The 13,129-nt window shown below is 39.5% G+C and overlaps 1 protein-coding gene across 2 annotated transcripts; it reads left to right on the plus strand.

Annotated features, from left to right (window-relative positions):
* The first annotated feature begins 1,880 nt into the window (after positions 1 to 1,880).
* On the plus strand, positions 1,881 to 8,451 carry dipk1b (divergent protein kinase domain 1B). 2 transcript variants are annotated; one of them, XM_008403416.3, is made up of 5 exons: positions 1,881 to 2,474; positions 3,464 to 3,598; positions 5,805 to 5,912; positions 6,130 to 6,306; positions 6,424 to 8,451. In XM_008403416.3, the coding sequence occupies exons 1-5, from the start codon at positions 2,409 to 2,411 to the stop codon at positions 7,234 to 7,236; spliced, it is 1,299 nt and encodes a 432-aa protein (XP_008401638.2). In that variant the 5' UTR covers positions 1,881 to 2,408; the 3' UTR covers positions 7,237 to 8,451. The 2 variants fall into 2 exon arrangements, with proteins under 2 accessions (XP_008401638.2, XP_008401639.2); XM_008403417.3 differs by lacking the exon at positions 1,881 to 2,474 and adding an exon at positions 2,506 to 3,350.
* The last annotated feature ends 4,678 nt before the right edge of the window (positions 8,452 to 13,129 follow it).

Consider the following 13,129-nt stretch of genomic DNA (forward strand, 5'->3'; position numbering starts at 1 on the left):
TCCGCAGATGCTCTTCCAAATGGATTCCAGTTCTGACGAGAATCATTTGAAGACAACAGCAAAGCGGTGTTAGTGGAAAATTCACAGAGATAAGGAAATACGGTAGATATTAGCTTCTGCGATAGCGGCAAAACGGCTTAAACCGTGTGTGTTAAATCAATATTATTATTATTGTTATTATTTGGTGTTTAAACTATTACAATAGGCAGTTAGAAGTTTTTTTAGAGGTGATTTTTTGCTATATTTTGATCCCTAATACCTGTGAGTACTGTAAGTCCAGTCCACATATTTTTATATCTATCATATATCCTAAATCAATAAAAAGTTCATATATTTTAACTCTTGCCATGTTTTCCTTTTGCACAATCAATTTATTCAGAAAAAAAATATGTTTTACTGGTGAGCTCACTTTTTTGGTGGTTAAAAGCTATTAAACAACAAACTGCAATGCCACTGAAATGTTTATTCATTTCAAAAATGGAATTCAGACTCAAACGTTTTTTGAAGACAGAGTGATATTATTCAAGCACTTTTTTTTTTCTGTTCAATTAGCTTAAACAAAAAGCCAAACTTTGTAACAGCTGCGCAGACTGCTGACATGGCAGTTATCCAGAGCGGTCAATGACTCGCTGCCCACGACAAGGTCGTTGCTGAAGGAGACGTTCTGTTTACGGCGCCGCGTGAAAAAGAGAACGTGCACACCTGACATGACAAACCTCAGGCTCGAAAGGATTGTGAAGGACATCTCATTCAAAAGAGGGGTGGACGTTCATAATGTGGAGCCGCGGCTGTACGCAAGCTGCTGTACTCTTCCTGTTGGCCTGAGGCGATGCTAGAAGCTGAGGAGAAGACGGACGGCAAAATTTGCATTTATTTGGGAAATCAAGGCACACCCTAACAACAAATGTTAGAGCAGTTTCTATGCCTCTGCTGACCAGCATGGCACCAACTCACACTGCTAAAAGCACCAATGCTTGTTTTAACAGGTATTGGTTCACTGCCTGATGAATTTCCTCAAAGGACCTGTTGTGGCAGCGTGTACTGATAAGACTAACAAACTGAATTACATAGCTTTCACTGTATTCAATTACTACTTCTGAAAATGGATTAATATTCAACATCTTTTCACACTGATGCAATGTGGCACTATACAAAAACTGATCTAGTTTGACTTATAAAATAATATTTAAGCACACAGCAGGTATCTTGAAGTTTTGTTTATGTGGGCCTCTAGACTAAAGAGCCATGGCGTGCCACTTTTGGACCCCGGGCCTCGAGTTTGACACGTGCCATACATAATCTGCACAGTAAAGTCCATAGAGACCCCCAGAGTCCACACTGGAGACGAGCTGAAGGGTCGCCATAAACCTGGGCCTTTCTGCATTGATGCCATAAAGAGCTTTTACTGTACAGAGCATAAATATATTCAATAGCAGTGGTCCCCAACCCCGGTCCTCAGCGACCGCTGTCCTGCATGGTTTTGATGAGTCTGGACTCCAGCACAGCTGATTCATATGATTGCATTACCTCCTTTGCATTCCTGTAATTGCTGCAAAAGCCGGTTAATCACCTATGAATTTAATCCAGGTGTGCAGCAGCAGGAAAACACCTAAAACATGCAGGACAGTGGGCCCTGAGGACCAGGGTTGGTGACCACTGTTCAATAGGATTACATTTAAAAATCACTTTTTATTGATGTTTAGTCATTTCTTTTTTTTTTCTTAAAGCCATAATGATCAAAATGATCAACCAAAAAAGTTTGCAACATCACTCAATGTAGTAAATTTTTTATTTTTTTAAAAGGTCGGAGATTTTTACTTAATTCAATTTAATTATGTAGCTAGACAATTTATTGATTTGTACGTGTATGTAAGGGTGATACTATTTTTTTTTCTCCAAAAAACAAAACAATACCCCCGCTTCAAATAAATAAATAAATGGATCTTTCGCCATTATATGTCGGCCGAAATAAAAGCACCTCTCACAATTTGGCGCCTGTCCCTTTAAAAAAGCGCAGAGCTGAGCTGAGAGTGCGTCGCGCGACACACCGCCTGCATCATTGTTGCTATTTTTTGATGGGATAAGGAAGAGACTGGCTTTAGCTTATAAGGATTTTTTTGAAAGCGGACACATCCCTTTTCTTCTGTCTTTGAGATAATTTTTTTTATATATATATATATATATTTATATATATATAAAAGCCCTTATGGAGGCTGAAGTTCCTCTATTTCAAGAATATTTCTGCTTTTTACCAAAATTACCCTGATTCAGAAGGCATATTACATGTAAGGGCGGCATAAAGTGCGTCATAATTCTGAGTGCGACCGCGTGCAGGCTGTTGTGAGGATGTGATCTGACGGGGATCTCCGCTTTCTCGCTCCGCTGCCTCCTCCTCACTGCCGCTCAGGATGCCCAGGGCTCTGCGGCGACTGGTACATTTGATGCTGTTCTGCCCTCTGTCTAAAGGCCTGCAGGTAGGTACCTGCTACACACACACACACACACAAACACACACACACAAACACACACAAAGAGACTCGATGAGCATTGTTAGATAATTTGCGTGGATATACATCCAAAATGTCGCAAATGACTCCCCTCTCCTCATCCTACCCAGCCCAACCTCACAAACACTTGGAGGGGAAAAAAACGATGCAAATGCAGGCAAGAGTGAAGAGAGTCCTAGCTTTTGGGGCCCAGTTTAGGAAATGAAGAAGAGGAAGCACACTATTTGGGGCCAGTGTAGAAATTGTTGTGCTAGACATGTTATTTTGAACAGCTTGTCTATTTAGAAAGAATGGTGAAGTTGTGACTCGTCGTTGCTGCCTTAGTTTCAGCATGGTGCGTTATGAAGTCCTTCAGCCTGCACTGATTTGGCTAGAAACGATGAAGCGGCATTTCAGCTGTTTGTGATTCAGACGTTCTCAAAGATGAGTTTTGAGGCCCCACTTGGGGGTCAGCGAATATGGAAGTCTGGGGTTACGAGGTCATAGAAACCAGAAACGACGATGAGAAAGCGTGGGTAAAAAAAAAAAAAAAAAAAAAAAAAAAAAAAAGAAAAAGGAAAAAAAAGAATGGAGCTCCAACTTAAAAAATGTTTTAATTTGCTAGATGTAGTCGACTTAAGTTTGAGTATTACTGTTATTGTCATATTTAAAAAAAAAACATAAACAAAGTTTGACTAACTCGATTATGACGCAACACTACCTCCTTTTGTTGTCATTCAACCCTGTGAGAGCTATCAATCTACAGACTGCGGCGAAAATGTCCAATTTCGCCTAAATTAGTTTTAGCTGTTTCGTAACATGTTGTGGAGAAGTTTCACGTGCGTGACTGCTGCTGGAAAAAATGTATTAATACGCGGTATACGTGTTGCCTTTCAATACATCCTACTTCCCTATGAGCTTTTGTAATGACTTTCTAATTAAGCGGACACCTTCTTGTCCTCTCCTGCGCTCCGTAGAGTCGTCTCCCGGCCATCAAGGTGAAGTACCTTCTCCTCGCCTGGCTCGGCATTCTCATCATCAGCTGGATCGTCTACATGCAGTATGCCTCGTACGCTGAGCTGTGTCGCGGGCACGTGTGTCAAATAGTCATCGTAAGTAAACACGTACTCATATTTACTCAAAGTAAAAAAAGAAAAAAAGAAAAAAAAAAGGAATGTATTTTGCTTTTGCATGTGACATTTCATTCATGACACCACTTAGCTGCACTGAATACTCTTAGTCACACTCACACATATTAAGAATGAACCGATGTTTTGTCGAGCTAACGAAGGGAACGTTTAGCAGCACCATGACAACGTGCATGTGATGTTTGAGGCTGTTCGGAACAAATTGGCAAACTAGCTAGCTTTGCCAAAATGTTGCGGAATAGTTTGAAAGGGTGCAAAACAGGAGAAAACCTGTCAAGATTCTGTTTTCAAATGGAGAAATAAAGACATCCGAACCAACCTCTGCAGTTAAATCATGACTGGAACCTGTTTGACAACACGAAGTAGGCTAAAAGGGTCTTAAGAATAAGACGGAATTAAAAAAAGGGAGGGACAACAACGTACCTGGATTCAGTGGAATAAATATGACAAAAGGAAAATGAGTATGCCTTCATTTTGAGGTAGTGTATCTGTACCAATCACTGAACGTTCCACTACACCCATCCCCCATTCAACACATAGAATGACACCAAAAAAACTCCGCAAATTATTAAATGTTTTGCTTTAAAGGGTTGGCTGGTATGATTTCCTTTCAATCTTGCTCAAAACTTGGTTTCCAATTTTTCTTCTAACTGGGTGACAAAGTTACGCTTTGCGTTAAAAAAACAAAAAAAAAATCAACTAAAGGATAAAACATTTCATTTCTTTTTTCTTTTTTTTTAAACCAGCATATTTCTAAATGTTTGCTTTTATTTGTCTGAACTTTAAACGTGTTTTGCTGCTGCAGTGAGAAATGACATCGACAGCTCAGAAAAAACCCCAGAATCGTTTCCTTTCGGTATGACTCATGTTTCGTTCAGGCTCGACAAACTTCGCTTGCCTTTAATTCTAACTCCGTCTGGTTGACTGTGCAGTTTCTGATGTGTGACGTGACCTCCACCCTCGGCACCAGCTGGCGGAAATTCCAGCACATCTGCAGAAAGATCACAATCAGACAAGGGGAGAAATAAAAATCATACTAGAGTGATATGCATCTTATTTACTTACATTCACCGACAGCTTTTTCACCTAAACTTGACTTTTTTCGTACAAATTACTGTTTTTCAAAGATTCTACCATCTTCTCCAATAATGCTGATGCACTTGTAGTCTTGGAAATAAGCTCATTTGTGGAATTTCCTTTCTACTAAATGATCCAGAATCAACTGTTATAAAAAAAAACAACAACAAAAAAAACATAAGTGACTGATAATGACAGCACTGATAATGACATTTGAACCAAACTCAAGTTTGGTTCAAACGACTTATTTCCGGTGAAAAAACATTTTTGCAGTGAGGATTAACTTTCTTTTTTCTTTTTCTTTTTCACTACTCTCTTTCATAGAGAAGTAAATGGAACAGCACATGACAGTTTCATTTAGTCAGTGTCATTTCCTCTTGGGATTGTGCTTTTGCTGGTAATGCCTGTAAATTATTACGTTTATCTATGGTGAAAGTTGTGTGTCTGTTTTAAGGATTAACATATACATCTAAATAAATTAGAATACCATAGAATTTTTTTTAACAATTTCAGCTTTAAAATTGAAACAAATGTGCTATATTTAGAGAAATGCTCATTTTAACCCTTTATTTCTGATCATTTTTGAATATTATGCTTACAGATAATGAGAATTCATGCCTTGAAGTAAAATCAAGGCTTTTGGAAAGGCCATTGGAAAATTAAAACTTTTCCATTGGGGCATCATTATTCATTTAATATTTTATGACGTGGTTGACTGTGTGTTTAATTGTACTCTTGAGGTTGGACTTGAACAGTTTCTCATCCTGGTCGAGGTCACAGAGATCTGTAGGTTAATTTGCTTATCGATGTAAAGGTTTGCACACGTATTTCAAGTACCAGTCAAACCGATGTGTTTTGGTCAGAATCGGTGACCTGTGGGAAGAAACGCAATGTGAGACGGGCATTAAAAGGAAGTGATTCCCCTGAAAAGAGGACCCGGCACAATGTCATGCAATTGTTGCTTTTGTTTAGTAGACCTTGTAGACTACCTAAATATAGAGATCTTAAAATGGCTGATATTTCTCAGCTCACTTTGGATTGTTTCCTGTTTCCTGTGGCCTGATGTTGTGTATTTCTTTGCTTGTTTTCGCAGTGCGATCACTACAGAAGGGGCATCATTTCAGGCTCGTCATGTAAGGCCTTGTGTGATCAGAAAACTCTGACGCTGCACCGCTGCATGTCCACCTCCTCCACCCATCAGGTAAGACACAAACACACTGGTTTGTTGCTTTTGAATGCTTTTTTTTATATGATATTAATCTTTGTGTATGTCTGTAAAATAACAGTTTTAAGCTGCTAAGAAATGCATATCGATTTACAGTTTATGCGGTTTTGGGTATATCACACAAACGTCGGCTACCATTTCAACATGTTCTCCATATTGCTAACTAATTCTAGTTTTGATTTTACTCTTTCAGGTCTATGTTGGACTTTGGAAGGACAGGCCGGTGGTAATGAAATGCGGCATCGAGGATCCAGTGAACATAGATGGAGTCCCAGAGACTTTGTCGAGACCAGAAATGAGCTTATTCGACAAGCCGACTCGTGGAACCTCAATGGACGAATTCAAAGAGATGCTGCACAGTTTCCTTAAGGTACCATTTATGTCAAACTACTTAATTGAAAATAGAAGTCATTCTAACGATGCATAGAAGAAAAAGAGCTCTTAATGTGCTCTTTTTCTTACTGAGCTTCCAATTTCTTTTCTGAAGGCTAATCTCGGGGAACAACCGTCTTTGAGCGCCTTGGTGGACAGAGTCATCACTCTCGCTGACGTCAACCAGGATGGCAAAGTGTCTCTTGCCGAGGCCAAGTCCATCTGGGCTTTGCTTCACATCAACGAGTTCCTCCTGATGGTGGCGCTGCAGGAGAAGGAGCACACCCCGAAGCTTCTGGGCTTTTGTGGAGACTTGTATGTGACGGAACGGGTGAGCCACAGCTCCCTCTACAGGCTGGAGGTCCCTCACTACCTGGAGGCGGTCGTCCCGGAAGCCCTCAGCTCTGGCCTGAACCACTGGCTGGCGCCGTCCTGGCCCCGCAGGGCCCGCATCACCATCGGCCTGCTGGAGTTCGTGGAGGAGGTGTTCCACGGATCCTATGGGAGCTTCCTGATCTGCGACGCCAGCCCCCACCACGTGGGTTACAACGCCAAGTACGACTGCAAGATGGCCAACCTGCGCAGCGTGGCGTCGGAGGCCGTGGTGCGGGCCTTCCTGAAGGGCCGGCGGTGCGAGAACAACGCGGACTGCACTTACGGCAAAGACTGCACCGCCACGTGCGATCGACTGGTGAAGCAGTGCAACACGGAGGTCGTGCAGCCTAACCTCGCCAAGGTGTGCATGCTCCTACAGGATTACCTGCTGTTCGGGGCCCCGTCAGACCTGCGGGGCGATCTGGAGAAGCAGCTACGCACCTGTGTGACACTCAGTGGGTTAGCGAGCCAGATGGAAGTGCACCACTCGCTGGTTCTTAACAACCTGAAGACATTACTATGGAAGAAAATTTCCAACACGCAGTACTCCTGAAAGCAGACTGTAACCAATCCGCTGTTCTGTCTCATGAATTATATACAAAATGAGAGAAAATCTAAAGTTTTGCCAAATAGCGTAACCGTTTCAATCATTTGTGTGATTATCACCCTACACTGACTGGAGATGCAGGATCGTGAAAAAGTGTATGCCCTCTCTTATTTTTGCTTAATTTTAAAAATGTTTCAGATCATCAAATTTTGATATCATATAAACATAGCTTTATTAAATATAATATTAGTTCTCAATAATTAGTTCATTTAAAAGTTATCCAACCCAACCAGACAATTTGACAAATTTTCTTTTTTTTTCTTAAATTGTGAATTGACTCGTATCACATTTTTACATGCTTTCACACAAAGGCCTGATTAAAATTGCAGAATAAAAAAGTCACTTGAGTAAAACCTGTCTGACACCATGAAGTAGGATAAAAAAAATCTTAAAAATGCAAGTTATAATAAAAACAGCAACATACCAACAATTAATATGTAAGTAGAGGGCATGGCAATAAATTCCACTCCATTAACCAATGGAGATTAAAATTACAAAATGTGTCGGTCTAAAACGTACAGATGCTGATGAGACCTAAAAGTTGAACAATAAATGAACCGACAAAGACGTAATACAGAGACAACAATACACCATTTGGGTCATGCATCAGAACAATGATCCAGAACACCAGCAAGTCTATTTCTAAGTGGTTAAAACAACAAAACTAAGGTTTTAATGTCTTATTTGCTAAGAAGAGTGGACCAAAGTTCTGCATTCCATCAAAAACGTTCTTTGTGAGTTATGTTAGTGTTGGCACTGTTTTTGCCACTAAAGGTGGCCCAATCAGCTATTAGGTGTAGGATGCAATTACTTTTTCATAAAACTAACTGAAAACTGTGAACCGCAATTTATAATGTGAATTGAGAAAACCGACGAACCGAAATACCTTACGGATGACTCCGTCATGTTTGTTTTTCAACTTGTTAGTTGTGACAGATATCCATCCATTTGCACACTGTTCTCAGGACTCTGCCTGTAAACACCATCTGTTTAGTTCTACATGTAATTTAGTTTTTAAAATAAAGCAGCTTGGATTTATTGTTTTGTTCTTTATGTTTGTACATGGATAAGAAACTGTTTTATTTTCTGTAAATGAGGCTGATCACAACAGATCGGAAATGTACGGCTATGAGAAAATAAACTCAAGTTTGGTTCAAACGACTTATTTCCGGTGAAAAAACATTTTGCAGTGAGGATTAACTTTTTTTTTTTTCATTTTCTTTTTCACTACTGTCTTTCATAGAGAAGTAAATAGAACAGCACATGACAGTTTCATTTAGTCAGTGTCATTTCCTCTTGGGATTGTGCTTTTGCTGGTAATGCCTGTGAATTATTACGTTTATCTATGGTGAAAGTTGTGTGTCTGTTTTAAGGATTAACATATACATCTAAATAAATTAGAATACCATAGAATTTTTTTTTAACTATTTCAGCTTTAAAATTGAAACAAATGTGCTATATTTAGAGAAATACTCATTTTTACCCTTTATTTCTGATCATTTTGAATATTATGCCTACAGATAATGAGAATTCATGCATGATTTTCAATAAGGATTTTAAATACAGAACTGTTGGTCTGCTAAAAAGAGCTTATATTTTGAAAACACTCCATCAGTCAGGGTTATTCAACTTGATGGCCGGTGTCCTGCAAACTTTAAATTGCAGACAAAAATAAAAACATGTCACCAGCAGTACTACATGTGGAGGCAATTGAGTCATTTGATTCAGGTCTGTTAGAGCAGGTAGTCACCTAAAAACTGTAGGACACCGGGCCTTGAGGACTGGAGTTGAATACCCTTGTCACACATTGTCTATGAAGTTAGTGTCAGGTGGCTCTTCTGTTCGATGAAGCACAGTGATTGCATGATCACTAAAGCAGTGGTATAGTATTGGCTCTGTGTGGAGTGTGGACAAGTGCTAAGTCAATGGGAAATGAACTCGGTATTTCCATGAAGCTTGTCAGCATCACTGAGTGTTTGAGTTTTGGTTTTCATCTGTTTCATTTTGATTATTGTTGTATTGCTCATTTATATCAACATGGGTATTGCCTAATCAGTTCCCGTTGTATTTGGTTTCTTGCTTTATCCTTGCATGGTCTTTGCGCTTTTGTGCTCAGGTTTCTTGGCGTAGTAAACCTTCCCATATGCCCAGGGGTGAAAGTAAGGGGGTACGGCAGGGTACTGCGTACCCCTAAAAGATTTAGCGGGTGTACGCAGTACCTGCAAGAGAGGGGAGCGGCTGTCTGCTGTAAAACATGAATGGGTTCACTGTGCAGCCGTGAATGCACCCACTAATCAGCCGTGACTGATTAGTTTTTCAAGAACAATCTAAAACACGACTTAATCAGTTAATGAATACCTTTTTTCTCATTTTATATTGTTTCTGAACTGTTCGTGCTTTGCTAGAGCAGGGCTGCAACACGTCGATCGCGGAAAGTTTTGAGGCTGAGACCAGCACGTCCTCCTCTCTGACTGGCTTAAAACGTTCGTTACTTTATTAATGAACAAAAAAATAAACAAAACATGTTCAAATTAATGACCCAACGAACAATCTCAGTAATTATTGTTTCAACAAGATGTTGCGCAATTCTGTGCGTTTCGGTTCCATTACCAAAGTAACTAGCAGAGCAGGAGTTTAAAATTAACTAATCAACCAGCTGTGTTCAGGGAGGCTTATTAATGATCGCAAAATAAATATCAAGCCTGCAAACCTAATATCGTAACGGACTGAATTTATGTTTTTAACGGAATCTCTGGTCGGCTTCTGGAGCGCACGAGGTTGCCATGGCAACGGGTGTGCTTAAATGACAGAGACGGAGAGTAAAAGGGTGCGAGTGGTTTTGAGTTGATCACCGGTTCAGGTTGTTTTACCTTTTTTTACCTTTGCCTTGGTGCATCACAGCCACTGTAGTTTCTGAACGTTCAATAAACGACAAACTTGGACTAATTACCTTGTTCTTTGTGAGTATAAGTCATTTACAACAAACATCAAACACGGTAAATATGCCTCATTAGGTATTTAACCAACAAATGGCTTCTACCGCGATAATTATGTGAAATTAAATTGTCTAATATAAAAAATAGTTTGGTGCTGTCGGGCTCAGAGTCTGAGAGGCTTTTCCTTTATCAAACAATTTTGATTTTTGCCTCTTATTTAGTGGAAATATTGATGTTGATTAGACTTTCTCCAAAATAATAACCTGTTTCAACCTTTATAGCTCCACTGTTGAAAATGAGGCTCTAACATTCACAAATGACATTGAAATAAAATCCAGTCCAACATCTGGTTTGAGGTGATTCCTCTGGAACCTGTTGGAGGAAAAATATCCCAACTTCAGACGATGTGCTTTTAACTTAACAGAGCTCTGTGGTTCCTCCTGTCAGTATGAGAGTCAGGGTGAGGAGGCACCATGTTAGGAAGAGAAGTGGAAGCTGCAGGATCTTCAGAACAAACGGGTCATGATGCTAGGCTACTGATTATCCCTCTATCTGGACACAGGATCAATAGAACCAGTTTAAAGGCTAAAATGAATGGTTATATGCCAGACATGAAAAACTGGGATGCATATATATATATATATATATATATATATATATATATATATATATATATATATTTTTTTTTTTTTTTGTCAAAGTACCCCCAAGAATTTAAAACTACTTTCACCCCTGCATATACCCCCATGTATTCCCTTCCTCTTTATTCTCCTTCCCTCTGCCTGTTTAGCTCCTCTCCAGCTGCGCCAGGTTTGTAATCACCCACCTGTATTTCGTCAGTAATCAACTCCCCAGTATAAAGTCTCTCATTTGCTGCCATTTCCTGCTGACTTCTGTTCACGCTATGTTCTCCACTCGCGGTTTTGTACGTTATTACTTCTTTTTTTTTAAGGTTCATCTTAATTACAAATGATTTCGGCTACCGAGTCCTTTACAAAATCTGAATTGTGACATAAAGTGCTGCAAAAGTTTAATCAGAACTTTTGGATTAAAAAAAAAGTGCAAAAGCAAATTACGTGCAACAATAAAACACACCACTAGAGGCCGCCATAGATGATATGACAATAAGCAAGCACAGACTGAGTAACTAAATGACCCTCATTTTATGACGCCAAAAGTCAAAACTGGAGGAAAAGTATAGAAAATGGACGAACAAATTTCGAAAAAAAAAAGTATTTTTTTCATTCAAAACAAAAGGTCTTTTGAAACAGATTTATTTGGGAGTGAAGTGCTGTTTAAGTAAATGTTCACTAGATGGCGCTGTTTGTGTTCACCAAAACAAGTACAGTTGTGTTGGACCACATTTGGACGTGACATACAGTAAGATAAACAATGTAAATCGCTTTCAGGTTGTAAGATATTAACCTGAACATTTATAATTTAACTTATTACAGAAAATAGTTTTGTTTGTTTTTACGACTTTTACTTCAGATATTTACTTCAGATTCAGCACAAAAATATACCCTTAGTTATGCTACTGAAGGACAGACTTAACATATTTCCTCACTCTGCTACCTAAAATCTCATTATGTAGAGATTTGGTTAGAAAAAAAAAAAATACTGCTGGCATGAATTTCATATGTGAACTTCAATGCTTTTCAGAAAATTCAAATGCGTCATATTTATTCATTTTCCAAGTAAAATAATCTTTAAAGGACACAATGCAGAGGCTCCAAAAGAAATGAAGAGGAGCGGAGACGTTTATCTTTGCCTGGTGTTGCTCCACCTGTCCACAGCTGACAAGAGGAAGACAATGTGAAGCAAACAAACACAAAGGTGCAGAACCTGATAATTGTCCGCGTTGCATCCCGTGCTGTGGAGATAGTGACTGGCTCCATAGAAACCGTGAACATCTCTCTCCAGCACACTGTTGCGCCAGGACAGCTTAGAACCTCGCAAATGGTCTCTGCTTCTTCGCCTCCACCTCCAGCCATGACATCAGTCAGGAAGAAAGTATTTGAATGTCCATAGAAAGAGCCACACAACGGCCAAACTCCCCACCGTCAACCACACACACGTCCTGCACAGACGCATGTCGTACCTGCAGAAAACAAAAACAACAAAAAAACGATGCCAGGCTCCTGTTCTTTTATTATCACACTATAGCTTATGATGAATTTCCATTTGCTCATAATGGAGGCCTATTTTTTTTTTTTGTGGCTTGATATTGAAAATACAGCAGATATCTGTGAGCCATTGTACTCTGTCAAACCAGACCGACTGTATTCACAAAACCTTTGCAAATGAATCCATTGAGTCACCAAAAGGAGTACGCGTGACAGGACTCGCAAACAAATCGCCTCCCTTTGCAGAAGGAGAATTGGAACAGTATGTACACGTGCAGTGATAAGACTGTCAACATGGCTGATGAACGGACTGAGGAAGACCAAGGAAGTTCAGAAGAGAGCCAAGGGGAAAAAAGAAATCCTTTGACTTTGTTGAGTCAGTCGATTCCTAAGAGAATGAAATATAGAATAAGTATTGGAGGTGAGACTCCAATACTTGAAGAAAAGTACAGATTTTTCTATTGTAAGGAAATTCGCTTCAAAATGAACTTTTTTTCTGAACAGCATGAAAGGAAAGTGTTTGTCATTTCACATATATTATTCCAGTATGAGGCTTGTCCAGGCTTTTCTTTAAGTGTGCGTGGCACAGCCTGGACAAATGTGGTCTTGTACTTTCACACTTTTCTAATTGAGTAAGTTTCCAACAAAGCCAAGTTTTGTCTCCGGTTTCATTTTATTTCTTTTCTGAAGACTTAACAGATTTTTGCCTGTCTCATACTTTGCGGTATTGTTACCAAAAGTGAAAAATTTGTTAACTGAATTTTCAAAACCTTGGTA

Source organism: Poecilia reticulata, chromosome 12, assembly GCF_904066995.2.
Source record: "Poecilia reticulata chromosome 12, P_reticulata-male-v2, whole genome shotgun sequence".
NCBI lineage: Eukaryota > Metazoa > Chordata > Actinopteri > Cyprinodontiformes > Poeciliidae > Poecilia > Poecilia reticulata.